The sequence below is a fragment of the Neofelis nebulosa genome, chromosome 8 (genome assembly GCF_028018385.1).
Source record: "Neofelis nebulosa isolate mNeoNeb1 chromosome 8, mNeoNeb1.pri, whole genome shotgun sequence".
Taxonomy (NCBI): domain Eukaryota; kingdom Metazoa; phylum Chordata; class Mammalia; order Carnivora; family Felidae; genus Neofelis; species Neofelis nebulosa.
The window spans coordinates 100055833-100074647 of record NC_080789.1 but is presented as its reverse complement, the minus strand read 5'-3'; the positions used below and the strand labels follow the sequence as shown (position 1 = coordinate 100074647).

At 42.4% G+C, this 18815-nt stretch overlaps 1 protein-coding gene across 1 annotated transcript; it reads left to right on the top strand.

Annotated features, from left to right (window-relative positions):
• The first annotated feature begins 8072 nt into the window (after positions 1-8072).
• Positions 8073-14949, top strand: GDF3 (growth differentiation factor 3). Its single transcript, XM_058682332.1, has 2 exons — positions 8073-8337; positions 14120-14949. The coding sequence occupies exons 1-2, from the start codon at positions 8073-8075 to the stop codon at positions 14947-14949; spliced, it is 1095 nt and encodes a 364-aa protein (XP_058538315.1).
• Positions 14950-18815: the final 3866 nt, after the last annotated feature.

The following is an 18815-nucleotide window of genomic DNA, read 5'->3' as shown; positions in this document are numbered from 1 at the left end:
GGTTATGTAATTTGCACAAAGTCAGACGAGAAATAATGTTGGAGCCCCGGTAGGATCCAAGCAGTCTGTCTTCAGAATACATGTTCTTAGCTGCTTCTCTAGTCTTTACTGAAATGTCACTTCTTCCAGGAAGCAGCCCGGAAGCCTCATTTCTAGGTGAAGTGCTTTTCACACTGCTGCCTCAGGATGCTGTACTCACCCTATCACATCATCACTGTTAGTTTCCTTTTCAGTCACCTCACCAGAGTATAAACTTCATGAAAGAAAAGAGCTGTTCAAGAATGTCACTAGTATGGTGGCATAAAGAAAGGAGAAATATACCCAATATAAACTTTTAAAAATAAAATAAATTGAAAGCCCCCCCCCACCCCAAACAAGGGAAAAGAAATATACCCAGTAACAGATCCAGATAAATATTAACAGCATTAACAGAATTTTTAGCCAGTGTATAATGCACTCTGATATTGTCTATGTTTTTGTTTTTGTTTTTTACTTTTGTTTTTGTTTTTTTTTTTCATTTCACTATTCATTAATGACTCAAAACAAAGCTTGAAGAACACTCACGTAGGGCAGGGCCTGGAACAAAATTAAGACATCATAATATCTGTTTAATCATTCGTTCATTCATTGTTAAATCAATGGACATGTATATTTCACACTCATACATAGTAAGTCACAAGTATTCACAGAATGAGTACATTTGTTTTCAAGGTTGTTTTGATTTTTGTTCTTTTTTCCTCTCCCTTAAAATTTGAAAATTCTGCCACTATTATTGAAAAAGCAGGAATAAACTTAGAGCTCCTGAATCTCAGCAGAGCTTAAAGAGGTTAATCCCAAGGGTAAAGGTCAAAAGCAACATCTTTTCTATTGTCTTCTGACCCTCTTAAGCAAGAACACTTTTAAGAATTTGTTATCTAAGAATGCAAGGCTTACAAAACATTGTTATCCAAGGCAATAAAAATGACCCCATCAATCCTTATCAACTACAAATGTATATACATACCCTTGGAGGGAAGGAGGTCTATTTTTTGTTTTCCTTGCTCTGTGCCCAGACATTCAGGGTTCTGCTTTAGATAAGATAGACAATTTAGACGTAGCATTAATATTTTATTTTCCTTGGCTTTGTAGAAACCAAAGAGATTCACTAGCTGTTACCCAGAAGAGAAGTTGTTCACAAACATTTATCTAAATTTTAAATTGCCATTCAAGCAATTTCTTAATATTAAATAAAAAGGTTTTAAAAATATTTCATTTTTAATTTTTTTTTTTTTAATGTTCATTCATTTTTGAGAATGAGAGACAGAATGCAGGCAGGGAGGGACAGAGACAGAATGAGATACAGAATCCGAAGCAAACTCCAGGCTCTCAGCTGTCAGCACAGAGCCCGTCGCAGGGTTGGAACGCATGAACCGCAAGAACGCATGAACCTGAGCCGAAGTCAGATGCTTAACCAACTGAGCCACCCAGGTGCCCCAAATATAAAGTTTTATAATGAAATATTATATAAACTTTCACCTAGTTTTAATTTATAAAGTTATTCAACTCTGAGTTAAATGTTTATTTTATTTTATAATTATATTTATCCTGTCTAAAATGTATAATTGACTATTGCTATATGTTTATGTTTATTTTAATTCCAATTTTTCATTCCAATTCCAAAATTCTAATTTTTACCCATGCCTAATACTTTGAGGTAGGCCATTCTAATTTCAAAAATCTTCTGAGTATGTAAATTTATGGATTTAAGGTAGCAATTTCATTGAAGGTTAAATAGGCCTAATTTCTTCTCTTTGAAAAAAAATTTTTTAACATTTCTTTACTTTTTGAGAGTCAGAGAGAGACAGAGCATGAGCAGGGGAGGGACAGAGAGAGAGAGGGACGCACAGAATCCGAAGCAGGCTCCAGGCTCTGAGCTGTCAGCACAGAGCCTGATGCGGGGCTCGAACTCACAAACTGTGAGATCAGGACCTGAGCTGAAGTCAGACGCTTAACTAACTAAGCCACCCAGGCGCCCCCTAAAAAAATAAAAACTTTAAACTAAAAAGAAACATAGGGCACCTGGGTGGCTCAGTTGGTTAAGCATCCAAGCCTTAATTTCACCTTAGGTCATGATCTCACAGTTGGTGAGTTCGAGCTCTGAGTTAGGCTCCATGCTGACAGCTTGGAGCCTGCCTCTCCCCAGCTTCCTTGTGTGCACTCACTCTATCTCAAAATAAATAAATAACCTTACTAAAAAATATCAAAAATATAAAAAGAATCATAATGAATGCAGAGAACAATACTAAGGGAGGGGATAACTCTTGGTAGCTTTATCAAAAAGAAGTTGAGGGGCATCTGGGTGGCTCAGTTGGTTAAGCATCTGACTCTTGATTTCAGCTCAGGTCATAATCCCAGGGTGTTGAGATCAAGAGCCGAGTAGGGCTCTGCACTGACAGTGCAAAGACTACTTGGGATTCTCTCTCCCTCTCTCTCGTTCTCTCTGCCCCTCCTGACCTTCTCAAAAATAAAAAATAAATAAACATTTAAAAAATGTTTCAGTGTTGGGGTGCCTGGGTGGCTCAGTCGGTTAGGCATCCGACTTCAGCTCAGGTCATGATCTCAAGGTTTGTGAGTTCGAGCCCCGTGTCAGGGTCTGTGCTCACAGCTCAGAGCCTGGAGCCTGCTTTGGAGTCTCTGTCTTCTGTCTCTGCCCCTCCCCCGCTTGTGCCCTGTCTCTCTCTGTCTCTCAAAAGTAAATAAATGTAAAAAAAAAAAAAAAAAAGTTTCAGTGTCTTTTTATTACAGGAAAAGGGGCTTATATATATATTAGTAGGAGGGTATGAGTGGGATTAGTGTGTTAGGGTTGGAGAAGCTTCATTCTATATTTGAAGTTCTCCTTAGTTCCTAATGTCACTATATCCAATTCTTTTCCTATAGGACTTTGTTTTGGTGCTTCCATACCCTTAGTCCTTTGAACTGGTTGTTTTTTACAATTTTATTATTATTATTATTATTTTAATGTTTATTTATTTTTGAGAGAAAGAGGGAGTGCGAGTGAGGGAGGAGCAGAGAGAGAGAGGGAGACACAGAATCCGAAGGGGGCTCCAGGCTCTGAGCTGTCAGCACATAACCCGACACGGGGCTCAAACTCACGAACCACGGGATCATGACCTGAGCCAAAGTCAGACGCTTAACCGACAGGGCCACCCAGATGCCCCTAGCTTATATTCTAGTGGCTTAGAATGATATTCTATAGTTGGAATAGCTGATCAAAGGACATAAGTATTTTTTTTGACTGTGGTAAAATGCACATAACACAGTTTATCGTCTTAACCATTCTTTTTTTTTAAATTCTGTTTTTTCAATGTGTATGTATTTATTTTGAGAGAGAAAGAGAGAGAGCAAGCAGGGAGGGGCAGAGAGAGAGAGGGAGAGAGAGAATCCCAAGCAGGCTCTGCACTGTCAGCGAAGAGCCGGACTGGGGGCTCGGACTCATGAACCGGGAGAGCATGACCTTGACCAAAACCAAGAGTTGGATGCTTAACTAGCTGAGCCACCCAGGTGTCCCTCGTGTTAATAATTCTTAAATGTACAGTTCAATGATATCAAACAAATTCACACTGGGCTACCATCACCACCTTTCCAGAACTTCTTTCCTCTTACAAAACAGAAATTCTGGATGGTTGGGGGTTGGGGGCGGGGCCTGGCTGGCTCAGTCAGAAGAGAATGCAACTCTTGATCTCCAGGGTTGTGAGTTCTGGCCCCATATTGGGTGTAGGGATTACTAAAAACAAACAAACAAACAGAACAAGAAAAACAAACCATAAACTCTGTATCTATTAAACAATAATGCCCCATTCCCCGTTCTCTCCTCCCACGAGCCTTGGCAACCACCATTCTGCTTCCTGTCTCTAAGATTTGACTAAAGTACCTCATATAGGGAAGGCCTTGAGTAGTTTCAAAGCTTTTAATATACATTGCAGATGTTTCCTCCAGAGAAATGTTATTAATTTATAGCCCAGGGCGCCTGGGTGGCTCAGTCGGTTGAGTGTCTGACTCTTGATTTCAGCTTGGATCGTGATCCCAGGTCAAGGGATCAAGTCCCAAGTCAGGCTCTGCAATGAGTATAGAGCTGAAAATTCTCTCCCTTTTTCTCCCTCTGTCCCTCTCTCCTGCTCTCTCTCTCCTCTCTCAAATTAAAAAAAAATTTTCAATAAAAAAATTTATACCCCAGAGTTGGGTATAATGCTGTGTTTCCTTGCCTCTTTACCTACACAAGCTAGTGTTCTTTGTGTGTGTGTGTGTGTGTGTGTGTGTGTGTGTGTGTGTGTGTTTTAAGTAAGCTCTATACGCAACACGGGGCTTGAACTCATGACCCAAAGATCAAGAGTCACATGCTCTACCAACTGAGCCAGCCACGCGCTCTGCTATTCTTTTCTCATCTTGCTAATTGATAGACATCTCATTGCTTTATTCTGCTTTTCTATTTTTTTACTAGTGAGGTTGAATATCTTTTATGCTTACAATCGCAATAATTCTGTTGGCCTGATATCTTTTTCACTTTATTGATAAGAAAACCAAAATCCAGAGAAACAATTTGTCCAGGACAAATTGATAGAACTGGGGTTTTAATCTAAGTCCCTGACTTCAGAAGCAGTTCTGTGCTATTTAGCCATACTGCCTCACTTTTGAATTTCTGATTTAAGCTGAAAATCCAGAATCGGGATGTTTTTGTTTGTAGAATCCTTGAAGACCATCAAATTTAACCTGGTGACTGTATAGGTAAAGAAAGTGAGGCCCAGGTAGGTTGACCCTTTATGACATCTTAGACCATTTAAATCTTTCTATTTAAAAAAATTTCCATGTCTGGGTATGTTTCATAAAACACCGACACTGAGACACTGAGTGAAATGACCAAGATTACACGGTCTTTGGAGGATCTGCGATTAACTTAGACCTTCTGACTCCTGCTGGATTTGGTGCTTTTTCTTGTGATATATATATTGCTATACTGCACACTCTCAATTATTTTCCTTCCCTTGATTAAACTCTCCTTTAATAAATAAAAATGATAACAATAATTAATATCTACTAACTTTTGTTGAGCATGTCAAATGATGAAACTAAAACAATTTAGTAACAAGTTTGATGTTCTTTACTTAAGAGAAAACAACTATGGAGGTGCTTGGCTGGCTCAGTTGGTAGAGCATGTGACTCTTGTTCTTGGGATCGTGAGTTCAAGCCCCACAATAGGTATTGAGCCTACTTAAAAAATGAAAGAACATAAAAATTTTTTTAATGTGGAAAAAAAAAAGCATTTAAGAGAAAACAACCATGGATTGGTTAAATACGGTGCTTCACAGCAAAGGGACACTGTTCCCAAGGGATTTAGTGCACATGGGAGTTTTATAGAACATTAGAAGGGGCAACATGAACACAGGGCATGATCTGCGAGGAGGTTGGAGAGTTCCTTAGAAGGCTAGCAAGTCCCGTTTTCTAGGGAAAGGTGAGCTAGCTAAAGCTGAGTTGGAGGATTGTGATTGGTGTATGTTAAATTTCCCTGATAGGTGTTTCCATAAATGCAGGCTAACTTAGGTTTAGGTTTGTGACATGGGCACCAGGCCAATGGGGTGGTCTCCATCTTGTGGGTTCAATAAACTAATTAACTTTATCAAGTGCTTCACTGGTAGATATTGCCCTGAGCATGGCATACACATCATCGCATAAGATTTCCTCAGTACCGTAGCAAAGAACGTTTGTTCTTAGTTTACATTTGAGTGACTTGGTCATTCATTGATCACACAACGAATAAGTGGTGGAACCTGAATTTAAGCCCGTTTGTCTGATTCTGACTTTAAGTCATAAACGTTAAATAGTGAAAAACAAAATGCAATCCACACTTACTGTTGAAAACAGGTGGAGATTACAGATTAATTTCAGAGTGTTAACTTTTAACTTTTTAGGATGCAGGCAAGAGGAGATAGGAGACATGGGAATGGAGAAAATTTGGTTATCTAGAAGAGAGAGACCTCTGAAAACAGCACCAATTCATTTGTCCATTTATTTCTTGCACGGATATCTACTGAATGTCTACTACCTGCCAGACACTTTCCTGGCTCGTGGAGATACTTAGAGGAAAATACACAGTGGAGATACTTAGATGAAAACACATGAGTCTGATTCCCAAGAAGTACATTGCCTGGGAGGGACCTGGACAAAAGACACAGTGAAATGCGCTGAGGTGAGTGCTCTCATGAGGGCTCACTCAAAGCTCAGTGGGAGAAAGAAGAAACATCTAAATATATTTTAGTGAGTCAAGACGTCTTTGAGTGGAAGTAACCTTTGTATATGTGCTGCCGAAGCGAGCACAAGTGGAAGTAACCTTTGAACTTGGTCCGTGCAAAGGCTCTCAGATGCAATGAGGTCATAGGAGATCTACAAATAGGTCAATATCCTTACAAGGGCGTTAACACTGGTGATGGTGGGTGGTAGGAAATGAGGCTAGTGATACGGTGCGAGATCAATAAAGGTTTTAAATGCCAAACTAAAGAGTTTTGATTTTATCCTGTAGGTGATAGGAAACGATTATATAGTAAAGACAGCATTTTGTTCTTCCTTTAGGGGAAACAAGTTCTTAGAATGGGTGGAATAAAGTCGTGTAAAATGAAAAAGTGCCTGCTCTCAAAAAGCGCGAAAATTAGTTTGGCAATAAACCAGCTAATTCTTCTACGGCGTTTGACAATCTACCGGTAGTTTGATAAAACAACAAAACACAAAACCAGGAATTGATATATACTGCCAAACCTCAGTGTCTCGATAACCTCCATGCCTTTCCACATGTAATTCCTTCAGTCTTGAATGCATGATCGTCTTACTAGAAAATGTCTACTTCAACTTTAAATCGTTCCCCTGTGTGACCACTTTTTTTGTCCTTACCATTTGGCAGGCATTGTGCAGAGCACTTTAAGTACATCATCTTGGGGCGCCCGGGTGGCTTATTCACTCGAGCATCCGACTCTTCGTTTCAGCTTAGGTCATGATCCCAGGGTCGTGGGATCAAGCCTCTCGTCAGGCTCCACACTGAGCGTAGAGCCTGTTTAAGACTCTCCCTCCCTCTCTCTCTCTCTCTCTCTCTCTCCCTTTGCCCCTCTCCCCCATTGCACATTCTGTCTCTGAAAAATAAAATTTAAAAAAAGATTTAAAAAATACATCATCTAAAAATAAATAAATAAAAAATAAAAAATACATCATCTTATCAGATTCATATAGCATACTAGAAGGTCAGTTTTTCTTTTCAGTTGAGAAAACAAAAACTACAAAAGGTTAAGCGGCATACCCAATGTCATGTAACTAAAAAGTAGTCGAATCAGAATTAACCCAGTCAGTCTGATTTTTAACAGGAAGGGCAAAGTTGGCTGGCTTAGTCTGAGGACCATGCGACTCTTGATCTAGGTAGGGGTCATGAGTTTAAGCCCCACGTTGGGTGTAGAGATTACTTAAATAAGTAAAAGTTATATATATATATATAAAAAGGAAGAGCAAGGTTAGATGAATAAAATTCAGTCCCTCTTAGAGCTGAAAACAGAGTGTAGATCACCTTTCTTGGGTAGAGTTCTCTCTTCCTGGTTTGGCTTCCCCCATCGCTGTAGATAGAGTCTAACAGAAATCTCCCTGTGTATTTGTCTAAATCGATCGCGAGTGACAAGACTTTTGTCGTGACCATTTTTCATTACCATTCTAGCACCTACCTCAGAGCCTTGCCCATAATAGATGAGTAATAAATGTTGGTCAAATGAATACATGCCTGTCTCCTTTCCATTCTATCCGCCGCTGACAAACCTCAGAGTTTTGGAGTCCGGTCCAGGCATTGGTAGTCTTTGTTTTGTGAACTTTTGGGAAAGAAGAGTAGGGCAAGGGAAGAGAAAAAAATTCTGTGTCCTTTCACATCCAATTGCCTTTGAGGAGCTGGGAAGAGAGCAATTCACACCTGATTATCTTACATCAGGTAAGTTTGCAGCCTCTGAATTGCTAGGCAGTCGGGTGCTAGAGCTCTCTCCAGCCTGATCAGCCAGCTTTGTCTCAGCTCAGAGACCATGATTCCTTCCCTGCCCCTCTTGGCTGTTGGCCTCCTGTTAACCGTGGCTTTGGCCCAGACGGTCCAATTTCAGGAATATGTCTTTCTCCAGTTTCTGGGCTTAGACAAAGTGCCTTCACCCCAGAAGTTCCAACCTGTGCCTTACATCTTGAAGAAAATTTTCCGGGATCGAGAGGCAGCAACAAGTGTGGACTCCCGAGATTTCTGCTACATAAAGGATTTTGGTATCCGCGGGAACGTACTCCGACTTCTCCCGGATCAAGGTAAGGAAATGAGGGAGGGTGCTTTCTCGAGAAAAGCCGGGCAGCGGGTGATAATGAAGAAAGGAAAGAAGGGGGGCAGTACCAATTACTGAAGGGTGTGTAGGAGGCCTTGTGCTGTATTTTACATATTGTATTTCCTTTACTCCCCCACTACACCCTCACGTTCAGAAGTCAGGTATTCTTATCTGCTTTTTAACAATAAGGAAACTAAGTCTCAGACAGTAGACAATCTGGAAGCTACCCAAGATCATACAGCTAGCAGTGCGTGAACCAACTCAGGATTCAGATTCGGTTTGTTCAGAATCAACGCTTTTGTGCGACGGTTAAGGTGGGAGGAGTGGGGTGGAATTAGGGCCCAGGCTTCACTCTTCTGGCCACTATTGATGCATTCTGGTGCCTATGATATGGCAAGCAAGGAGGCGAACATGGGGCGTTCAGTTTGCCCAGGACTCTTGCTTCCCTCCTCCGCACCCCCCCTCCCCCACTACTTTTGTTGCATGGAAAAGGCTATTGATTTGTGAGCACAGGGGCTCTCAGTCGGCTGGGTGGCTCAGTCGGTTAAGCGTCTGACTTCGGCTCAGGTCATGATCTCACCTTTCATCAGTTCAAGCCCGCATCGGGCTCTCTGCTGTCAGTATAGAGCCCGCTTCAGATCCTCTGTCTCTCTCTCTCTCTCTGTCCCTTCTCCACTCTCTCTCTCTCTCTCTCACTGGAAAATAAATAAACACTGACAAATGATTTGTGAGTACAGAGCAATAATATATGCCATTGTCACACCGTTTATATGAGGATCTAAGTGAATGCCATTCAGTAATTTGTCAAACTGACCACCCACCCAAATTACCTAGGTCAGTTGTTAGAAGTTGACTCTCCAGCCCGGTTCCTGCCCTCACTCTCCCAATTCTTATTCAAGTCTTATTCAAAGTCAGAGATGGGTGTTGTAATCTGCATTTCTGTATAGCCTCCATGGTGGTGGGGGGCGGGCGCAGATCAGAAGAGGAATTGAGAGCCCTGATTGGTTAGTTTTATAGTAACTGGAGATAAAATTTGAATACTTATTTGTCCAAGAAGCATTTGTTGGAGACCTACTAGGTGCTGGGAACTGTCCATGGCTATGAGAATATAGAAATTAAAGATAAAGTCTGCCCTTTAAGAGTTTATAGAAGGTCAAAGGGAAAAAAAAAGGTCATAGTAGGGAAATAGAAAACATATAACTTCCATACTTTATGCTAAGCATTATTATGTAAATGACTCAGGACCTTGGGGGTGGGGGGTTCAGGGAAAATTCCTGGAGGAAGGTTAAGGGGTGTGGGAAGCTAGTTTGAAGAGCTTTCCATGGAAAGTAGAAAAGAGCTGAAGATACTTCCTTTCCTCCCCCAGGGAAAAAACTTTGGTTTTTATGGTGACCATAATCCTCTCAAATGACACAGGAAAAGGACATGATCTCCCCATCATCGCTCCCTAACCTCCACCTAGGGAAAACCACCATTAATAGTTGACATATATATTCTTCCAGACTTTTCTTCTTTGCATGTATTTATAATAGAAACTTGTATTTTTTCTTTCTTTATTTTTTTAAATTTTTTTATTTTTTTATTTGATTCTAATTTTTATTTATTTTTATTTATTTATTTTTTCCCCAATATATGAAATTTATTGTCAAATTGGTTTCCATACAACACTCAGTGCTCATCCCAAAAGGTGCCCTCCTCAATACCCATCACCCACCCTCCCTGCCCTCCTAGCCCCGAAACTCGTATTTTTTAAATAAATGAGATCATACTATACATCATTCAAGTATGAATATCTCGTACAAATCAGAACTAAAAGTCACGATGATCTCCTTGTAAGGATTACGTGATATTCCATTGTATAGACATACTATCATCTGTGTAACTGGTACTCTGTTGACAAATGTGGACGTAATCTAAAAAAGAACAGCTTTACAATCATTTTTCTGGTACCATGAGTGTCTAAGAATTTCTCACTTTCCCACAGTTTGACAGGAATCCTTATAGAAATGTAATAGAAACTTATTGAAGTGTCACATAATAAGAAGGTGTGCAAATCATTGAGAACAGCGCAGTGAATTTTCACAAAATAACCAGCGCCCTGATTAAGAAACAGAACGGACGGGGGCGCCTGGGTGGCTCAGCCGGTTAAGAGTCCGACTTCGGCTCAGGTCATGATCTCGCGGTCCGTGAGTTCGAGCCCTCCGTGTTGACAGCTCAGAGCCTGGAGCCTGTTTCAGATTCTGTGTCTCCCTCTCTCTGACCCTCCCCCGTTCATGCTCTGTCTCTCCCTGTCTCAAAAATAAACGTTAAAAAAAAAAAAAAAAAAAAAAAAAAAAAGAAGAAAGAAACAGAACAGACGGTTACCCCAGAGGACCCTCACGCCCCCTTCTGGTTAATCCGACTCTTCAGCAAGAGTAACTTTTCTCCTGCCGTCTAACATTCTGTATTAGTTTTGCCTGTTTCCCAACTTCAACTTCACGTAAACGGAAATGTAAAATGTGTCCTTTTTTCTGTCTGGCTTCTTTCTCTCAACATTCTGTTTGTGAGATTTATCCCTGGTGTGTGTATTTTTAGTTCATTCTCATTGCTTACGGTATTTCATTCTCTGAATATATTACAATGTACTTATGTGTGCTACCCTGGAAGGCCATTGAGGAGCAATACTCTTCTAGCTTTTAATTTTTGTTTAACTGGCAGGAAAACATGATCTCGCTGTTTTGATTTTTATTTCTTTAAAAAGGTGGCATGCATTTTCTTTAAAAAAATTATTTTTAACGTTTATTTATCTTTGAGAGAGAGAGAGGAAGCACGAGAACAAGTGGGGGAGGGGCAGAGAGAGAGAGAAATACAGACACAGAATCCAAAGCAGCCTCTGAGCTGTCAGCCCAGAGTCCGACGCCTGGTTCGAACCCACAAACTGAGAGCATAACCTGACCTGAAGTTGGACACTTAACCGACTGAGCCACCCAGGCGCCCCAGGAAGAATGCATTTTCAAATGGATAATGAATCATTCATTTTTACTTTTTTCAAATCATTGCGTATTTATACATTCTGGCCATTTTCTATTGAGGAGTCTTCTTTTTCTTAATGATTTGTAAGTCCTCTTAATCATTTGTAAAAGTTCTTTCTAATTGTGAATTTTCACCCATGTGTATTACGAGTATTCTTGGTTGTTCTTTGTGGTTTTAATTTTGTTAATGATGTCTTTTGAACATAGAAGTTTTTTTTTTCTTTCTTTTTAAAAAAAATTTTTTTTTTTTTAACGTTTATCCATCTTTGAGACAGAGAGAGACAGAGCATGAACAGGGGAGGGGCAGAGGGAGAGGGAGACACAGAATCCGAAACAGGCTCCAGGCTCTGAGCTGTCAGCCCAGAGCCTGACGTGGGTGAGATCATGACCTGAGCCGAAGTCAGCCGCCCAACCGACCAAGCCACCCAGGCGCCCCTTTTCTTTCTTTTTTAAAAAATTTTTAATGTTTATTTACTTTTTTTGAGAGAGACAGAGACAGAGACAAAAGCATGAGCGGGGGGGCGGGGGGGGGGGAGTGGAGAGGCAGAAAAAGGGAGACACAGAATCCGAAACAGGCTCCAGGCTCTGAGCTGTCAGCACAGAGCCTGACGTGGGGCTCGAACTCACCGACCGCGAGATCATGACCCGAGCTGAAGTTGGACATTTAACCCACCGAGCCACCCAAGCATCCCTTTTTATTTTCATGCTCTCCAATCTGTCCATCCTTTCCATTCTGGCTTTGGCTTTTCTTTTATGCTTAAGGAATCTGATTTAGTGACAGGAAGAGGAAGGGAGACTGGCAGGTTAGAGTTCTAGCCTGGAACAGGAGAGGTCAACTTTTCAGACAAGTGGAGAGAGGTAAGTTCTGTGAAGACATCTCTGTATTGGACAGCCAACGTTTAAGAAAGGTGTTCCAGTGGAGTAGTAAGGGTAGAAGAATTGGAAACTAACAGAAAAATACCAACTAAGAGGCAGAGACAGCGTATATAGACCCACCTTTGTAAAAAGATGGCCAATGAGAAGAAAGGGAAAGATGATATGGTAGGCTTGAAGAGGAGACTGGATAATTTCAAATGCTTAGTAATTTTTGGTTGTTGTAGTTTTAGAGAGAGAGAGAGAGTGTGTGGGGCAGGGCGGGGGGGGAGGGGGCGGGGAGGGGCAGAGAGAGAGAATCTTAAGCCGCTGGATCCCTGGATCATGACCTAAGCCTAAAATCAAGAGTCGGATGCTCAACCAACTGAGCCACCCAGGCACCCTGATTTTGTGATTTTGTTGTTTTTTGAATGAGACTTGAGAATGAAGGAGGAATGGTTAGCATGTTTGGGTTTCTGTTGTAATTTCTCCATAAGCCGATGACCTTAGAAAATACCTACTTAGGGTGAAGCCACCCAACCTAACAATAGGGTGGCATTAGGCCAAAGAGGTTATTTGCAGAGAGGGGAAAACTGAAGATGAAGGGATAAAAAAGGGAGGGGGGGGGATAAAAGTATTGACCTTTCTCTAAAGGAATAGGTAAGGTTTGAAAATCCAGGCAGAGAAGTCAGCTTTGAAAACAGGGAGAGTACATCTACAATTGCCAAAGATACAGAGACGGGAGGGTCCCTTGTGGAGAAACTGGAGACATCACGCTGCACCCCAACTTTCAGTGCAGTGGGACATGATGTCTTCAGAGATCCCAGACTAGGAATTGTTGACACTGACAACTGTGGGCTTTAGATAAAGAATCATCTAAAGATGAAACATAAGGGATTTTGGGAGGGTCAGTCTTGGCTAGATGGTAGGAGGTTGTTTTGAAGTCAATCTGAGTAGTTAGATTTGGGACAGCGACGCCTGACAGCCTACGATGTTCTTAAACGTTTTTGTGCCATGGGTCCCTTGGGCCGTTCTGTTGAAGCTAACGGACCCCTTCTCAGAGTAATGATTTATATGCCTAAAACTATTTAGGATTTCCAAAGAAATCAATTAAATATTGAGATACATTTATAAAAATATTTTAAACCAAATGTGTGTATAGTAATCTAGCATGGGTCCTTTATTAATGCAATCAATAAAACGATCTAGGGAAGGGACTATATTTACCTTAAATTGAAAGTAATGGGGGGCTCCTGGGGAGCTCAGTCAGTTAAGTGTCCGACTCTTGACTCCAGCTCAGGTCGTGATCTCAGGGTTCACGAGATCGAGCCCTACATTAGGCTCTGCATTGACAGCACAGAAACTGCCTAAGATTCTCTCTCTTTCCTTCTCTCTCTGTCCCTCCCCCGCTGGCACTCTCTCTCTCTCTCAAAATGGATATATAATTAAAAAAAAAAAAAGGAAAGTAGTATGAGCATTAATTTATTTTAAGATGTTTACAACAATTTAATCTATGAACGTACCTATGATTTTTACTGGTAACAATGTCATAGGTCCTATTAGGATTTGTTTGTTGCCTATGTTCATAACTGAAAGAAATGCCAAATTTCATTTAGAGTTCCACCGGAATAAAGATATAATTCTTTTTCCCATCCAAGTTCATGGGCCTTCTAAATTCTATCCAGGACCCCTTGGGGACCTGCGGATGTGAAGATAAGAACCTCTGGCTGTGAATGAGGAGTGGGAGAAACAAATCCTCCCAATGGTAGGGTTCGAGTCTAACTGATCATTTCCTGCCCTTGTTTGGTATATGTGGCTATCATATAACATTTGATATTTATATCATAATGGCGGATATGAAGTCAACTATGTTATGGTGACTCTTACATCTCTGTTCCCATCTAGGTCTCTTTCTTTACTCCAGGAAACTTTCCCAGGCCTCCTCTTGCCTGCAGAAGTTCCTCTATTTTAACCTGTCTGCCATTAAAGAGAAGGAACAGTTAACAATGGCCCAACTGGGCCTGGATTTGGGGCCCAACACTTACTATAAGCTGGGACCAGAACTGGAGTTGGCTCTGTTCCTGGTTCAGGAGCCTCAGGTGGGGGACCAGCCCATCCCTAAACCGGGTAGAATGCTTGTGTTACAGTCAGTACCACGGCCTCAAGGCGTCGTTCACTTCAACCTGCTGGATGTGGCTAAGGATTGGAAAAACGACCCCCAGAAGAACTTGGGTTTGTTGCTAGAGATACTGGTCAAAGGAAACAGAGACATTGGGGTGACTTTTCAGCTTCAGGACGCCTGTGCCGGACTGAGACAGTCCCTTCGTGCCTCCCTGCTGGTGGTGACTCTCCACCCTGAGCAGTGTGACCCTTCGTCCCGAAAAAGGAGGGAAGCCATCCCCGCCCCGAAGGCTCCTTGCAAGAACCTCTGCCATCGTCATCAGCTATTCATCAACTTCCGGGACTTAGGTTGGCACAAGTGGATTATCGCTCCCAAAGGGTTCACGGCAAACTATTGCCACGGGGACTGTCCTTTCTCTCTGACCACCTCCCTCAACGGCTCCAATTATGCTTTCATGCAAGCCCTGATGCATGCAGTGGACCCAGAGATCCCCCAGGCAGTCTGTATCCCCACCAAGCTGTCCCCCATTTCCATGCTGTATCAGGACAATGATGACAATGTCATTTTACGACACTATGAAGAAATGGTGGTTGATGAATGTGGCTGTGGGTAGGCTGTCAGAAATAGAAAATAGGAGTGTTCTTAGGGTAAATCTAATAAAACTCGCGACTTGGTCTATGGCTTCTTGGATCTGAAATATCAATGTATTTATGTTTACAGTTTGTCTTCTTGGAAAATCCGTCATAACTAACGATATCCTTAATTACACACACACACACACACACACACACACACACACACACTTAGCCCTAATGATCTAACATAGTCATGATGCGGTTGACAGTATATTAGACACTAGACATAAGAAAACTGGCATTTAGGGGCGCCTGGGTGGCTCAGTCGGTTAAGCGGCTGACTTCGGCTCAGGTCATGATCTCACAGTTCATGAGTTCAAGCCCCGCGTCGGGCTCTGTGCTGACGGCTCGGAGCCTGGAGCCTGCTTCAGATTCTGTGTCTCCCTCTCTCTGACTCTCCCCTGTTCATGCTCTGTCTCTCCCTGTCTCAAAAATAAATAAAAATGTTTAAAAAAAAAAAAAAAAAGAAAACTGGCATTTATTGGTGGTCTAATGGCAAGCATTATTCTACATGTTACCTATAAACATTATTTCACTGTTTCTTGAAGTGGGCCTTACTGTTCTTACGGTTTATACTTCATAGACAGAGCAGCTGAACAATACGTTTCCTTAAAGTCATCAACTTTCCCTGGCAGATCTCATATGCTAACAATGTTACTTAAAAAAATCATTTTGAGGGGGCTCCTGGGTGGCTCAGTTGCTCGGGCAGAGCAGAGCCTGCTTGGGATTCTTTTCCTCTCTCTCTGCCCCTCCCCAACTTTCTCTCTCCCTCCCTCCCCCTCCCCCCCCCCAAATTAGTAAACTTAAAAAAAGAAGAAAACAGGTGGGGCACCTGAGTGGCTCAGTCAGTTGAGTATCTGACTTCGGCTAGGTCATGATCTCACGGTTCGTGGCTTCGAGCCCCGTGTGGGGCTCTGTGCTGACAGCTCAGAGCCTGGAATCTGCTTTGGATTCTGTGTCTCCCTCTCTCTCTGCCCCTCCTCCACTCGCACTTGGCTCTCTCTCTTTCTTGAAAATAAACATTAAAAATAAAAAAAAAAAAGAAAAAAAAGTAATCTGACCAAAGGTGTTTAGGAGATAATGTGAGATTTTAGAAGAGAAGTGTGTACAATCAAAATAGGTTCCTTAAACCAGCTGGCATTGAAATATTAAAATAGAGGAGGGCCTGTGTGGCTCAATCAGTTGAGAAACTGAATCTTGATTTCAGCTCAGGCCACGATCCCAAGGTCATGGATCGAGCCCCAGGTTAGGCTCGATGCTGAGCCTGGAGCCTGCTTGAGATTCTCTCTCTCTCTCTCTCTCTCTCTCTCTCTCTCCCCCTCTGCCCCTCTCCACCCTCGCACTTCTCTCTCTCTAAAATAAAATAAAATATCAGAATAGAAATAGTAATAATAGTAAAATGTCGTTATGCTGCTCTTGGTGGTGTTTTCAAAATATTTACTTATTTATTTTGAGAGAGAAAGAGAGCATGAGTGCACACGCGGGGGCAGGGCAGAGAGAGAGGAAGACACAGAATCCCAAGTACACTCCATGTGGTCAGTGCAGAGTCGGACTGGGGGTTCCAACCCACAGACCCTGGGATCATGACCTGAGCCAAAAGAGTCATCTGACTCACCCGACTGAGCCACCCCGGTGCCCCACCGTGGTTAGTTAATAACCAAAGTATTCGAGAAGTGAAAATATTAGAAAAGTAATACTTTCAGACTAGAATGAAAAAAAATGGAGGTTTGAATAAAACTTCAAGTGCTCATTGATAATTAAGAAAAACCAGGGGAGCCTGGGTGGCACAGTCGGTTGAGCGTCCGACTTCAGCCAGGTCACGATCTCGCGGTCCGTGAGTTCGAGCCCTGCGTCAGGCTCTGGGCTGATGGCTTGGAGCCTGGAGCCTGTTTCCGATTCTGTGTCTCCCTCTCTCTCTGCCCCTCCCCCGTTCATGCTCTGTCTCTCTCTGTCCCAAAAATAAATAAAAAACGTGGAAAAAAAAAATTAAAAAAAAAGAAAAACCAGGTGTGGGGTGCCTGGCTGACTCAGGCAGAAAAGCATGTGACTCTTGACCCTGGAGTTGTGAATTTGAGCCCCATTTGGGGTGTACAGATTCTTTAGTTTTTATTTTCATTTATTTTTTTTTTAAAGCAGGCTTCGACTCTTTTTTTTTTTTTTTTAATTTTTTTAAATGTTTTATTTATTTTTGAGACAGAGAGAGACAGAGCATGAGCACAGGAGGGGCAGAGAGAGAGGGAGACACAGAATCCAAAGCAGGCTCCAGGCTCCGAGCTGTCAGCACAGAGCCCGACGCGGGGCTCGAACTCACGGACTGTGAGATCATGACCTGAGCTGAAGTCGGTCGCTCAACCGACTGAGCCACCCAGGCGCCCCAGGTATACAGATTATTTAAAAATAAAATCTTGAGGCGCCTGGGTGACTCAGTTGGTTAAGCATCTGACTTCAGCTCAGGTCATGATCTTGCGGTTTGTGAGTTCAAGCCCCACATCTGGCTCTGTGCTGACAGCTCGGAGCCTGGAGCCTGCTTCGGATTCTGTGTCTCCCTCTCTCTCTGCCCCTCCCATGCCCATGCTCTGTCTCTCTCTGTCAATAATAAATGTAAAAAGCAAAACAAAACAAAACAAAGAAAACATTAAAAAATAAATAAATTTAAAAAATGTTAATTTTTTTTTTTTTTTTTTAATTTCAGAGAGACAGCAAGCAAGCAGGGGAGAGGGACAGAGGGAGAGAGAGAATCTTAAGGAGGCCCCATGCTCAGTGCAGAGCCCAAGGGGAGGCTCAATCCCTGATCTTGGGATCATGACCTGAGCCGAAATCAAGAGTTGGATACTCAATCGACTGAGTCAGCCAGGAGCCCCCAGAATAAAATCTTTAAAAAAATAAAAATGAGGGGCACCTGGGTGGCTCAGTCGGTTAAGCGTCCGACTTCAGCTCAGGTCAAGATCTCGCGGTCCGTGAGTCCGTGAGTTTGAGCCCCGCGTCGGGCTCTGGGCTGATGGCTCAGAGCCTGGAGCCTGCCTCCGATTCTGTGTCTCCCTCTCTCTCTGCCCCTCCCCCGTTCATGCTCTGTCTCTCTCTGTCTCAAAAATAAATAAACGTTAAAAAAAAATTTTTTTTAAATAAAAAATAAAAATAAAAATGAAACAATTGGCTCTATGTTCTAGTAATTCTTCAATATGGAGCACATAACTAAGCAGTCTTTATCTGCAGACAAGCCTCTGTATTTAAGGGACAAAATTCAATCACTTTCAGAATTTGACTTCTCATCTCTCTGGGGCCTTTCAACTCTCTTGGCCTGCTTTTTTTTTTTTTTTTTCATGTTTATTCTATTTTTGAGAGAGAGAGAGGGCAAGCACAAGTGGGGGGAGGAGCAGAGAGAGAGAGGACAGAGAATACCAAGAAGGCTCTGTGCTGACAGCAGAATGCTCCATGTGGGGCTTGAACTCACGAACCATGAGATCATGACCTGAACTGAAATCACGAGGCACTTTCCTGACTGAGCCACCCAGGTGCTTCTCTTGGCCTGCTTTATACATAGGGAGGTGAACGCTGACGTCAGTGTGCCCTCACCACTGCGCTGGAAAAGCAGAGGAAGGAGAGTGGCCCACAGAAAACCAGAGTCTAGTGAGAGCTGTTTCCCAGTGAACAGGAACAAGGCTGACAACTGCACAAAAAGCCGGGACCTGAGTCCACTCTTACATGTATTCCAGAATTTCTGTTTCAGGTCCCCGAATCCATCATCCTTTCTCTGGTAGAGGACGCCCAGATGGCCATGGGTACCGAGCACAGCACAAGGGTCACATAGCACCTTGGCCACGGCGGCCACAGCAATGCATGTTCC